At 40.8% G+C, this 14,097-nt stretch overlaps 1 protein-coding gene across 1 annotated transcript in view; it reads left to right on the top strand.

Moving 5' to 3' along the window:
- Positions 1-10,017, top strand: part of RAB11FIP2 (RAB11 family interacting protein 2) — a 38,689-nt gene extending 28,672 nt beyond the window's left edge. The window contains exons 4-5 of the mRNA XM_040992042.1: positions 660-705; positions 6,025-10,017. Of these exons, the coding sequence (XP_040847976.1) occupies positions 660-705; positions 6,025-6,252 (274 nt within the window). The 3' untranslated portion in view covers positions 6,253-10,017. The remainder of the gene's footprint in view (positions 1-659; positions 706-6,024) is intronic.
- The last annotated feature ends 4,080 nt before the right edge of the window (positions 10,018-14,097 follow it).

The following is a 14,097-nucleotide window of genomic DNA, read 5'->3' on the forward strand; positions in this document are numbered from 1 at the left end:
GACATGTTTCAAAGGAGAGAGTGGTTACAGCATTCAGCTGTGATGTGTTTTACTCTCTGCATGGGAGAAATCTGTTTTGTTTTGGTCCGTTTCGGCATTGAAGTCTGGAGACGAGCTACTTAGAAGTCACATTAGTGACACAAATGGTTCCTACAAGTCTGAATTCATTCCCATTGATAGGTCAGTATTTGAAAAAAATTTTTTTTTTCCTAATACTTGTAGCATTTTAAAGATTGATTTAACCCATTTCTTCTACAAATATTCTCAGTCTGCATTTACTCAGTTTTCCCATCACTGTGTCGGAAGGTTTTAGGTGAGCATGTGTAAAATGAGAAATCTGTTATCAGAAGTAGTTTTGTAAAATGTGAGGCTGGGTAGAATTTTTATCTTTAAAGATTACAGAAATGACATATTTAGAGGTAGAGTTCTTCAGCTCTAATATAACTGAAGGGTTTTGCTTTTCTTGGCCACAGTTTAAAATGTTAGATGCCTTAAGACTATTGAATACTGTTTTCCTTCTGTGTCTTGGATTAAATTTTATGCCGAGCAGTTGAGGATTTTAGGAAACTTGCCACAGTGTCCATTAAGAATATTGTTTCTGTGTTTCCTTCTACAAGAACTGCAATACACTTTTAACATTTGTGTTTGTGTTTTATTAGCTTTCATATGCATCCCACAAGCAATGAAGAGCTCAGGAAAATCCCGGTGAGTTGCTGCGGGCTGCGCTGCAAGAGCGGAGAGCGGAGACGGCGCGGGTCTCCCTGGCGTCCCAGGCTCCCTTCCCCGTCCTCCCTTACCTGAGTCCCGGCTTCCGGTGTGATCGTGTGCTTCAGGTTCTGCCTTTGATGTACAATAGAATGATCTGTGGATGCTGACGCACACGTAGCTGTAACTGAAGCCTATTTAGAACATACGTGTTTTGCCTGTAAACTGTTTTGAAAGGTGTACATACAGTTCCGCAGTGCAGCTACAGAATGAGGGATTGTGGAAACACATTTTTTGTTGTTGCTGCTGGGCTGAGGATTGAAAATGAATGAAGGTGCTTGTTGGCTTTCAGCAATAGGAAAAATGTTCTAGCAAGAGACCTGCTTAACCAGGAAAGTATTTGAAATAAGAAATTCTTTAAGACACCCACTTACGAGTTAGAAGAAAACCACATGTATTAAGAGGGTTGGCAGAACCAACTGAGGCAGCTCGCCTGTTCCGTGAGGATTCCTCTGTCACTAGCTTTATTCGATCAGTGTTTGCCTATTCTGAGTTCCATTGCATCTGTGGGCATTTCTAAATACGCTAAACCTAGGGAATAGTTACCTTACAAAGATACGGGCCGATGTTTATGGTCGAAAATTAAATTCTCACCGAGCAGCAGAAGTAGAGCTTGATTGCAAGAGGCTGCGGCGGCTGTGGGGTCAGCCATCTGTCCTGAGTGTGTGTGATCCAGATGTATAGTAAGAGTTTTTTTAAACGATCACATATCACAATTTTTTAGGATGTGACATGCCTAGAAGCAGCTCAGGTGGGGTCAGGGTTTTTTCTAAGCCATTCTAAATGCAGTAGTCTGTCTTTAAAATTGTAGAAAACATAGAAGCAGGGGACTTGGGGTTTTTGCTGTTTTATGTAAATGATTTGTCAGTTTTGATGTTTCATAAATACTCAAGTCTTTATAATATGGCAGTCTGGCAAGAAATGTCAGAATAGATGGAGTCAGCCTTTGATCAGATAGTAAAACGAATTCTATCAGACTTGCTTAATCTCAAACAAAATGCAACATCAAAAAATCAATTGAACGTGTAGCTATTGTTTATTAAATAACCTTAATTACAATTCCTGTGTGCTTGTGAATGTACTCTCCCAAATCTTGCAATTTATTGCTGTAAAAGCATCCCGAGAATTCTTTAAAGAAATAAAATGCGAAAATTGTTTTAGTTAAAGGATTTAAAGGTGATAAAAAGAACCCTTGATGTGTGATTATTTTTCTCTAGAATACTAACTATTCCAAATGACAGTTAAGGGATTACTAGGTGTTGTTAATTTACTGCGTGATACAATTAAGGAGAGAAAGCTCATCCTCATTCTGATTGTTGTTGAGGAAAAGTATTTGAACAATTTTTCTGTTGAAGATTAGAAGATGTTTGAAGTAATTTATATTAAGTTCTCCAATAATCGCCATCCACCACGTTATTTTTTCCCCCTTCTGGACGTAGTTTTTTGTAATTAAGTTTGTATGTCTTACATGCTGGTGCCAACACCTGTCTGTGAAAGCACAGTGTTTAAACAGGGGCAGTAGCCAGTTGAAAGGGCAGTGTGAGCTCTTTAAGGCCTAATTAAGAACTGAAAGGGAGATGAAGGGAGGAGGACAAAAGATGTGAAAGTAGCCGAGATGATATTCCCAGAGCAAAGTTCCTCATTAGAACAATAATGAGATGATCCGAGAATGCCAAGCCTTCATCTCCTCTCCCCCTCGTTCCTCTAGCTGCCTTGCATGTCAGTTACACTGCCCCACCAATATTTGGTTACCAGGACAACCTTTCTTTAAATCTTCAGTTATTTTGAGTCCTGATAATTTGCTTTTGTTTAAATTTAAATATTGTAAAAAATGTACATATCCCAGTTTAAATGCTGGCCTGTGTGAAAAGTAAAAATAAATCACTAGTAGTTCTCACAGTCGTATGCACAACCGTATCATTTAAGATTCTGAGTAAAACTTCATGTAATAATTCTTTCACCCAGTCTCCATTTTCTTGTATCCCTGTGTGGACCTGTGAAACAGGTAGGGTAGGAATGAGGAAGGATTGGTTGTAAAGGAGGAGGAGAACAGAAAATTTATATTAAATTTCAAAACAAGAGGTCATCTTAGAAATGTGTTCACTGTATGGAGAACTCTGGGAACGTGCGTTGGGGAGGTGGCAGCTCCGTTGTAGGCCAGCGTTGCTTTCTCTGAGTTTAGAGACGTCTCTGACCTTAGAAGTTGTTTTCCAAGAATAATAGTACAAGTATCTTTTGGAAAAAGTAAATATTTTCCTGAAGGTTTTCCTCTTTCAGCAGAAGTAATTTTTGTAATCAGAAAATATTTTAAATTTCTTTTGGTTTATATGTGTGAGTTAATATTTAATCTTTATTGTTTTGTTTAAAGTTATATTAACAGAGATTGTTTCATATTATTTAGAATATCACTCAATTTAAGAATCTTGGGCCTAAATTTAGAAGGTTTACGTGGGTTTCAAGTATGGTGTAAAATCTGGAACTCAGCATGCAACTGTTTTTAATTATTTTATGTTTTCCAGAATGTAGTTTATAGTGCATATGTTTCTAAGGTATTTTTTGCTCAAAAAGTTGAGGCTGATATTTGGGGTAAAATGTTCATGTAAAAGGAGAATGAAAAATTTATTGAAAAGACCAAAAAATATTTCCAGGCAATTTGTGTAATTCGTTAATATTAGATCATTGTGAGAGGTTTAAAAAAAGCAAGCCAAATTATATACTTGCTTATTCGGGATTATGGCTGGAAAGTGACGAGCAATATTTTGAGATAATAATCGATTGCTTTTGAGAATTTCACTTGCTTGTGTTACATCACAGCATTAATTGAAATTAGGTAGAATTAAAAAAACATGTTCAGTGTCTTTAGAGATAAAAACATTTAAAATTGTTTTGCTGATAGTACTGGTACAGTGATAAATCTAACAGCACAGATGACTTTTAGAGAGTATTTCCTCTTAACTGAGAATTCAGTCTGTAAATTTATAATTGCATTAAGAATGTAGAGACTTGAACAGATGCTATTGTTGTGTTGGGTTGGGTTGGGAAACAGATCAGTCAGTTGATCAGTCAGTTGCTCATAAGCATTCCTATTTCCTCTAAATGTTTTGTTTGAAGAATACAGTCACATTCCTTGGATTTTATTACTTTTAAAAATGCAACTGAGAAACTTCACTTTTTGACCAGAGAATTTCAAAAACTTTGGAGAAGATCTCACTTATCGTATAGGAAGGCTTTGAGTTTAGATATCTGTGTGTGATGTCTTTCCCAGGTGCTTTGAACAGGTAAATAAGCTAATAGTTTGGTTTCTCTCTCTCTCTCTCTCACTGTGTGTGTAGTTACTCTTTAAAAAGATTAATTGATCTTGATCTGAAGGGGAGAAAGTTAAAAAAAACAACCTAACACTTGTCTTATAATCACCCGTTAGTGGTTTAGAGTAATATTTGAAATGTTTTTAGGGAGGAGAATAATATAACTTACAAAGTTACATCTGTTTCCAGTTTCTAATGCCAAAAGAAAATGAGTTGTTTTAAGTATCTCTTCTAGACTCTAAACTCACTTCCCTTTAACATGCTCTTTGTTCATTCTTGTTAACTCTATCGTTGCAGTAGCCGCTAACTGATCTCAGCCCCCTGGAAGAGCTGGCCCACTCTGCCATGTTAATTTTCTTAGAACATAGCTTTAATCATGTCCTCCTTCTGTTTACAAACTCCCAGTGACTTGTGACTTCCCATATGATAAATCTAAGTCTCTAATAACAGCGTCAGTGTCCTTGGAGGTCTAGTGGGAACCCAGCCTTGTAGTCCCTCTCTTGGCCTCTGCTCTGGCTTCTTCTAGCCATGCTCCACCGACTGCCGGCCGTGGGCCACTGGGCCTGGGGCCTCATTTCCTTCTTGGAACAAGACAGACCCCCACAGCTGGGAGAGGCTGGAGGCCTAGTGCAGGCTGTGTCTATTCCACAGAGCCTCAGAGATGATGAATAGAGATGTTTTTCATTTATCTTTAAGAAGAGTGTTCTCTGGGGACCAAGCATCAAGTTGAAGTCCTCTGGTTCCCCTGCTGCCAGCAGAGTCGCAGAGCCCCAGGTTAAGGGGCGGGAGAGAGCTGTGTTGCACGAGTGGAAACTCTGAGTTGCAAAGCACAGTGAGGAGTGGAGGAAGGCACCTTTCCTTTCTGTCGTAGGGAGAACAGTCTGTTCCCCATTCCCTGGCCTTCACCTGGCCTCCAGAGCAAGGAAAGCAGCTTCCTTAAAGTCAAATGGAAATATTTTGAAACATACCAGTAAAAATCATATTGGATTGTTGAGTTTAATGATAGAACTGTTTTTAAAGGGTTACTTTATATTTAGGCATTTTTATTCTACACAAGTAAAGAATGATATTGTACCTTTATTAATTCATGAAGGTTTTTTTTTGGCTTCAGATATTTGCTATTTTATTTTGGGTATTAAGATAGTTTGCAATGCAAATGATTTTTTTGGTTTATACCTTTTTGCAGAAGGATTTTTCTTAATAGATAAGGTTAACTACATAAATAAATGGCATGAGAGAAAACACAAATATACCAGACATAGCATTTAACATGATCATAGTTTAGCTCTTGCATTTCCTTATAATCAAGACAGAAAGGGAAATAAGCTCGATTAAGTAGTGCTGTTACTCAGGGGAGGAAGTAGAGCAGTTTACTCGGGTGGAAAGCCTCTGCCTGTCTGTACAAAAATTGAAGTTACTCCACTAAGCTCTGTGTAAGGATGCTCGCTGGCCTGACTCAGTACATCCGTCTAGTTTTGCAGAGTTGAGAAGCAGATTGACCATGGCTGTATCTTACAGTATTCTTCAGGAAAGGCCACGGCATTACCTAACCCATGGGGCAGTGGAGACTAATGTCCATTTGGATAGAATTCAGGGATTTCCATAGTTCCTTCTAGTTAATTTTTGAAATTTCTGGCTTTAGTGTGTTTTTATTATGCTTATTCTAGAACATTTCATTTTTCCGCTACCTGGAATTAATATGGTTAGTTTGTAGTAGTCAGAGATTGTCAACCATGTAAACAGTTTCAGAGCTGAGAGTTGTAATCAAGGCTTTGGGGTCTCTGTGCCCCCATTCTTGCCTTACACTGGCTCGCTAACATGTGGACATGGCTACCAGTTCTGAAGAAAAATTTGCTCAAGGTTTGAAATATCAAGAAGTTGGAGTTGTAGGTCATCATCAGAGTTCCATCCCTGGCGTTGAGTCACTCAGCTGACGTTCTGTCTCCTGTTCCAGGACAGCAACCCTTTTGACGCCACTGCAGGCTATCGCAGCCTGACCTATGAAGAGGTCCTGCAGGAGCTGGTGAAGCACAAGGAACTGCTGAGGAGGAAGGACACACACATCCGGGAACTAGAGGACTACATCGACAACCTCCTGGTGAGGGTGATGGAAGAAACGCCCAGTATTCTCAGAGTGCCATATGAACCGTCCCGGAAGGCTGGCAAGTTCGCTAACAGTTAATAAAGCCAAGTGAGCTGTGTTTATAATTGGACAGAGAGAGAGGAAGGAGGATAAAAAGACATTGTGATTCAAAAGCAACTGTACATCAGACTCATGAACACTGGCCCTCGTGGACACTCACCTGCTGACCCGTGGAGGGAGCTCAGTTGTCTGAAGTCCTCGTGGAAGGGCACCGATTGTCACTGACCGAGCAGTTCCTTAGGATTCACGTAGGTGCTGGGCCAGCCCACTCCCGGGCCACAGGCCTAGAAATAACTTCAGGAATGCATGAGTTATTCCTCAGGAACAGATCTCCCAGAAAGCAGAGTTGATACCGTGGTGGCGCCTCAAGCCAGTTCATAGATGTTTTGCTTCAGGAATACTGCTCATCATAACACTACTGAAAAATCGGTTCATGTTTTATATGCAGAGATGTGCATGGATCTGTGTTCATGTCTCTGTATATAAAATATTTACATATACCTCATGTATACATGTGTTTTTAGAATATTTAAAAACAACTGGTTGCCTCTGCGGTTGGAAACGACATGAGCTCCATCGACAGAAGCCAGGGCGTGCCATTCCTGTTGCCGTTCGCCAGCAAGAGGTCGCCTCGGGTGGCACACGCCTGTGCCTCTGGGAGCCTGGGTATCAAGACAAACTACTGGATACTGAGCCAGCATCCAGTTTTCACTCTGCAAATGAACTAAATGCCTTTTAACAAGAGTGACAGATTTTTTTAAAAAGTCACTAATTTCACCACGATTTCTTTGAATTACCTTCACAGTTTGAGTTTTGTGTAAGGTGTAAGTGGAAGATAAGCTAATGCAATTTGTTCTGTTCAGATTTTGCATGCCCTTTAAAATCACTAGCAAAGAAAACAATACAAAATTATGTCTGAAAATAATCTTGGGGAGAAAAAAGTGGATGATGGTCTGGTGCCTGATAATGCAAAGCCAATTCTTGGCATGAAGAGAGAGGCTCAGTCTCAGATTACATGAAGAATAGAGCAGATGGTTTGGGTCTTGAACCAAAACAGTATCTGCTAAAGGAGAAGTGAGTTTTGGGGGCAGATCTGTGCTAGGCTGACACTCTGCGACACATCCACTCCTGAAGGAATTCAGACATTGTAAGAGTATATGTCTTTACATCCATTCCCTAAATATACTGACTTCTTCTATGATTAATTGTATATATTTGTACAGAATCATTCTGAAATGTAAGTGGAAATAACAGTGGTATAAGAATATTGCTGTTTTTATTTTTCAGCTTTAAGAATCTAAGGTACTTAAGATGAAACAATGAGTGTGTGCGTGTCTCTGAATTTAGAATGAAAACATCTTCTCTGTAGAGACTTCTTTAGGGAACTGCATCTTTTTGATGTTTATCTCCGTTAAGATTTTATTGGAAGTTAAATAAAAGGCAGATATCATAGTTTTATTTAGTATTTAGAAACCATACTAGTTCACTAAGCTTATGTATGTAAACTAAAATCCCTTATTATTTATATTTCTGAGTTTCTCCGATTTCCCTGTGAGGATTTGTATTTTGAGATTATGAAAAATTTTTCTGAATACAAAATAGTGTGATACTTTTCTAAAACGAAGAAATGGAAAAGGAAAAATAGCCTTTCTCGCATTTCCCTGCACGTGTAACTAAAGTTCTTCAGTAAGGTTCTAAATCTGATACGGAGCTTTATTTTTCCATTTAAGGTCTTGTTCAATGTTCTTTTAAAATAGAGTGCCCTTTTTAAGTTAGTATTTATTTCAAATGTTACAAATTATTGGCGTTTGTTTTTTTTTCTGAGAGTATTACTAAAGCTCTTCTTACACTTTTTTATAATTCCCAAATCTGTGTTTTTTGAATATTATGTCAGATATCTGCAGATATTTGAATACGTTTTGGCCAAGTTTGCTTTTTATATGAGTGTCAACCAAGATATCAGTCTGGTACTGGGGATTTATTTTACATGAATAGAGCCCATTAAAACATACTGTTCAAGTATTACTTTTTCAGAATTGATACGTAAGAAGAAATTGCTTACCTGTTTAAAAACTGTTAAGGGCTAGGCTTATCTGTCCATGGGTGATTTGGTTATATGGAATCAATATTTTTATCATTAAATTTGAGAGAAGTATTATATTTACAATCAAATCTACATTCATCACTGCCTAAAAATCTTGTCCTAATGTTTATGAATTTCTTTCATAACCTGCAGTAAACTTAATATGTGTTTAGCTGAAAAAAAAAAAACTTAAGGCGTTCCCACATATCAGTCTTTCCTGTAAGAAATATTGGAAATAGAAAAAAATATATACTCATTAAGTAATACACAGTACAATCAGCTTTTAGGAACAGATTTTCTTTTGCTCTTATGGCCAAAAAAAAAAAAAGCATGCTTCAAAACATTCCCACCATAGGAGAGTTTTACTCACAAGGCTGTTTCTCACAAGCCTATCTTAAGCTGGCACACTTCTGTTGAATTACGAAACTTATTCTAAAACAGTGTTACTTAACAACCAGTTCCCCCCACCCCCCCCACGTTCTGAAATTCATCTTTGAAAATATTAGAGACACTATCCTCCCTCTTGGGCTTCAAATTCCACGTCCTGGGCCCAAGGGCCCTCGTTCCGAATTGTCACGGAACAGCGTGCTGCCGTTCACGAGGGATGCCGGCGAGTGTTGCCTTCTGCTGCTGCGTTCTGCACTGAGCCCAGTTTTGCCATCCTCACATAAACGTACTATTATCTGTACATGACACACAACTACATCTATTGCTTTTGGCAGTACATCAAGATTTAGTTGTAATTTTCCAGCTGTGAAAATGTTGCCTTGTATTTAAAAGGGTTTCACGAAAGGAAACCCAAGTAAAACTAGGCTCATTAGTGATAGATTCGCTTCCTTGATGTCCTTCCAGCGCCAGCTCCCCACTCCCTGCCCCCTGCCTACCACCTCTGCAAGGGTGCTTATCCTTTAACGAGGAGAGTCTAAAAATTAAAAAAAAAATTAAGTAGTAAGAAGCGCGGCTGCTCAGCCTGTCTCCCCTGCTCTGTAGTTGTTAGGAAAGCAGCCTCCCTTGGATTCCCAAGCCAGGCTGAAACTTTGTGGATGTGCTCCGCTGTCCTGGAGATGTGGTGGCTGTTGCTTGTGTGCGTGTGTAAGGCATGCTCATTCACTTGACCTCTTGGGAGTAAGACGGATGCTGCTGGCTCGCGCGAGCCAACGGGAAGCGGGGAAAGCCCCCTTCTCACCAGTGTGTACCTTCAGTAATCCAGATGCAGTCACTGGGAGTATTTAATATGCAATAGGTAGCACCTTAACTAATTAAACTGCAGATGAAGGGTTTTCTGGTGTGTTTAATAAGAAGTGAAGAAGCTCTTCAAGCATTAAACTAGAATTGACATTTTATTTATTTTCTCTTATGAAAAAATCCACTTTATGGTAGAATTGAAGTCTGCAACAATTGATTCATTTGAACGCATTCATTTCTGAAGCTTTCATATGGTTTGTGTTTCAAGGTACCAAAAATGCTGCAGATTTAGGAATGTAAATATTTAGGAGGAACTTGAAAGGTACGAACATTATTTATAACTGAAAGAGTATTACACTTGCTAAGTAAACGCTCTAGTAACTTGTAAACATTTTTTGCAGGTACAAACTCAGAAGTATGTAAGCATACTTGTAAATGTGACAATTGCATAATTTATGTATTCTGATGCATGAATCAAAATTTTTATATTATATGATTATTGATTTATTAGAGTTGATTAAAGTGCTCAAGCTTAATTCCACTGTCTGAATTTCTTTCTTCAGAGACAAAGAGTGTTATAGAATGTTGTTGTGCTCCAACAAATGCTTACAGTGCCTCTTAGATGGTGTTTTGAGAAATACATGTAGGGGTATTAGCCTGACACGGGGCTGGGGGGAGGTTGTTTTGTTGCAGATCACTAGATGGGAGTCGGAGTGGACTTGCCCATGAACCACAGGCATCTGGAGTGGGGGCTTTCTCTGTGGACCAGAGCCCCTTCTTCTTGTCGTGGAGCTTGTGGTTTGAGGGACCCCACAGACCTCCTGCATTGCGAAAGGAGTTCTGAGCAGTCATTCCCAAGAGCGGTCTTGAGAGTGCTTAGTGTGAACACCCTTCAGCAGGTGCACGATGGCTGCTGTGCGGGCTGGGCCCTGGCACGTGGAGCTGGTGGCCAGCTAGTGTGAACACCCTTCAGCAGTTGCGTGATGGCTGCTGTGCGGGCTGGGCCCTGGCACATGGAGCTGGTGGCCAGAAACAGCTGAATGTTTCCGGAGAGGCCAAGGCTGGTGTTGCCAGCTCTCTGAATTCCTTCCTTGTACCAACCCTGTGAAGTAATGAGTGTACAGTTTCCAAGGAAGTTTTAAGACTGCTAAGGAAGAATGATTTGTGGTCCTTGAGGAAGAAGACAGTGACGGTTTCCAAAGATGGACTCCCATTGAAACTGTTTACTCTATCTTGACAGTAGGATGCTGGGTTCTCTGCCATTGTCCATGCCCGCAATGATGGACACATGACTGTGTATGAAGAACTATACTATAGTAATACTGTAGGGGAACTCAGTGAGGGGGGACGGAATTGGGGAGGAGATAAAGGAAATCCCAGCGCCTATAGAAATGTATCATAAAATAATAAAAAGTAGTAAAATTTTCAAAAAATTACAGAAACAAAAAAAGATCTTCATTCAAGAAAGCCATTTTTCTCGAGTGTGTCTGGCGCTGAGCTGGGTCCGCAGCGCCTGTAAGAGCATGGCTGCGCAGGTCGCCTGAGGGACAGACTGAAGGCCCTGCTCCTGAGTGTTTGAGAACACACGCTGCATCCAGTACAGACTCTTTGAGGATGGTTGTGACTTTTCAGTAAGTTAGTTAGGACAGTCTCACCCTTCTGGTACAAATTGTGTTAATAACCATTAGCATCCCAGAGCTCAATGCTGTGTTAAGATCAAACCACACATCACAATAAAATCAACTGGATGTTTCTCATTTGGTTTTTGGGGTTTAAAATACATGTTTCCACTAAAATACAGTTCCCGTTGATTCCCTGGTGAGTGTGACTTCCTCGGCCACTTGTGGCCATTCCTTGTCCCCAGCCGAGGGAGGGTGGGTAAGTGCTTCTCGGCCTCTGCAGAGCTGCAGCCGGGGGCAACCCCTGGGAGCTGGTTAGAATGCCCGTTACCAGGCCCTGCTCCAGGTCTCCCTAACCCGGGACTGCCAGGCCAGGACCCAGAAGGCTGTGTGAGCAGGGCTTGCCAGCAGTTACAGTACACATTCAGATTTTAGAACGTTCGAGACACAGACTCCGCTTCAGCTTGATACAGGATGTCTTGTTGGCTTAGTGGAAATCTTCTTGCCAGTCTTAAATTTGTTTGCAACTCTATTCTTTGCAGTTTTGAAAAAAACACATGTTAAAGATGAAAAGATTTCCATTCTGGAAGTTGATGCAGTTTGGATGACTCTAAGAGGTGTGTGGTGCCTTCTGACTAGTTCTGTGGTAACTACTGCTGGGTATTGCTGGAAGTTTCCTTCATGCAGTGAGATTTGATCTTGTAATTGAGAAGAATACACAATGGGCAATAACATACAGCTGCCAGAATGTTCCTGTTTATTCTGATGTGGCTTTGCCAGGTGTGGCTCAGAAGGGCAGCTTCCTCAGGCCTGCAGAGTTCTGAACTGAGGTAGAAGATAGTGCAGGAAATAGAGAATGTTACCTCATGAAGAATGTGCTAGAATGAAGTTGTGAATATAAACTACAGAGTGTGTAATGCAGTTTGACGCACCAAATGAACCTGACTTGCAATGCATGTGGCTTTCAACTTGACTCTTTTTGCTAAGACGGTAATGATCCTGTCGACTACAAGAAGCCCACTGTGCCGCAGTGCCGATCCTGAGTGAAATGCTAGCATCCTGTTAGATCTGATATTAAATATTAAGAACACTGAACAATTAGAGAAAGACCATAGGTGATATTAAGTAGCAGGATTTAAAGATGGCATAAGAGTGTCCAGTAGGTGAGAGTATTTTATTTTTAGTAATGAGTAAAATAGCTGAAAAATTAAAGATGTGAAATGGGCTCAGAGATGCGTGGACATGACGAAGGGGCCATGTTTGAGGCTCTTTCCGTGTTGTTTGTGGTCATCCTGCAAACTGTACACAGATCAGAAAGGAAAATAAAGAGCACAGATCATTAGAAAGCACAGCTTTGAACCTGTAGTTTGAAACGCTGCGACAATTTGCATAAAGATTAAAGAGCAGTGACATTGGCTTGTGAGTTTTATTTCCTTGCCTAGTTGGGAAGCAAGGCCTTAAAAGGGAAGAAATGGCAGAGCCGGCCAGTGGAGCCGGCCGGGGAAGGAAGGTGTAGGCCTGGCCCGCTGGGACACTGCTGTCGCCCTCAGACTTAGTGTAGGGCCCCGAGACCATACCGAAAAATGTATTTGTCACAAACAATTGACTGATAAAATAGTGGTATTTTATGTTAAGATTTTTACTGATATACTGTTATTGAACATCTCTCATGATTTATTAGTTGTAAAATATTTTAATCCTTGACTCGTTTGTTTACCCTGCTGTTCACTTAATGCAGTATAGCATGTGGCTCTTGAGTCCGTCTGTTAGGAATAGCTGAATAACATGCACACTGTGGAGATACAAAAGCTCAAAAACAATGAGATGTTCAGGAGGAGACGTGATGAAGACAACCCATGTATTTTAATATGGGGGAAAATGTCTGAAGTCTAGCCATCAAGTCTTTCCAAAAATGAAACTGCCTTATTCTAGGCAAGTTTTATACTGAAATGGCTTTAAGATGTCCTTTTGATTTTAAGTGAAAAATTTTTAAGTAAAATTGAAATTAGTGCTCATGAGAATTGTGCCTCTAAGAGTTCTCAACAAGTGGGAGAAGCCAGGGCAGAATAGGAGTAGCAGGTGTGAGGGACACGTGATCTGTAGTCATGAAGCAGGCTAAGGAGGAAGGCTGTGACTCACGGATGGCTTGGGGGTCCTGGGTCCATCCAGGTAGGCGAGTGTGTGGGGAGTGCCCTGCGTGTCATCCAGTGTCTTGGCAATGGGGAGCTGTGTACTGTGGCTTCAAGTCTTAGGTCTTGATACTTCAAGCTGAGGCTGTAGTTTCATTCCTGCCTCAGGAGTGGTTGGGGACCAGGAATGAGCATCATATGAAGTGCAGGATGCAGGTACCTTGTCAGGAAACGTGGAAAATCGAGGTTTCCCCAATGCCTGAATTGTCTGTGCAGATCCACCTGCCTTCTAGCCAGAAGTAGTTGAAGGGAGCCCAGAACTACCCCTTGTAGGTTGGTACTTTGAAATCATGCCATTTGAGGAGCTGTGGCTGGGAACAATGCCTCCTGCAATCACGTGCCACAACAGCATTTACATGGAAACAGTGTTCGGGTCCCATCAGACCAAAGGAAAGTCAGCCAGTTGCAGTATTCTTATTTTTTTATCCCAGGACTCACTCCTTCACAGTACCTTCTTGGGCTTCCTTGTGCTTAGATGCCCATACCGGACTCCGCTGGAATTAAAATCGCAGTCATTTTTAGTGCCCACTTACTGCTCTCACAGTATTATCAGTGATCCCACTTGGTGGGCATCCCTTAGAGCCCCTCTCCTTGTCAGAAGTCCTAAAAGGACAATGGCAGCGTGCCACTCCCATCCAAATGACAGACTGATCCAGATACGTGACTACATTAGGGTAGCAGAAACTGTCTCAGCCTTGGGGCCCATCCTCACTCTGCCACCCTTTTTACAGGCCTCATTTATTCTGATCCACCTATTTGGGGACTCCGTTGATTCCCACAGACAGGCCAATGGATTTGTAAATGGCCT

Source organism: Ochotona curzoniae, unplaced genomic scaffold (genome assembly GCF_017591425.1).
Source record: "Ochotona curzoniae isolate NIBS_2020 unplaced genomic scaffold, NIBS_Ocur_1.0 contig_66, whole genome shotgun sequence".
Lineage (NCBI taxonomy): Eukaryota > Metazoa > Chordata > Mammalia > Lagomorpha > Ochotonidae > Ochotona > Ochotona curzoniae.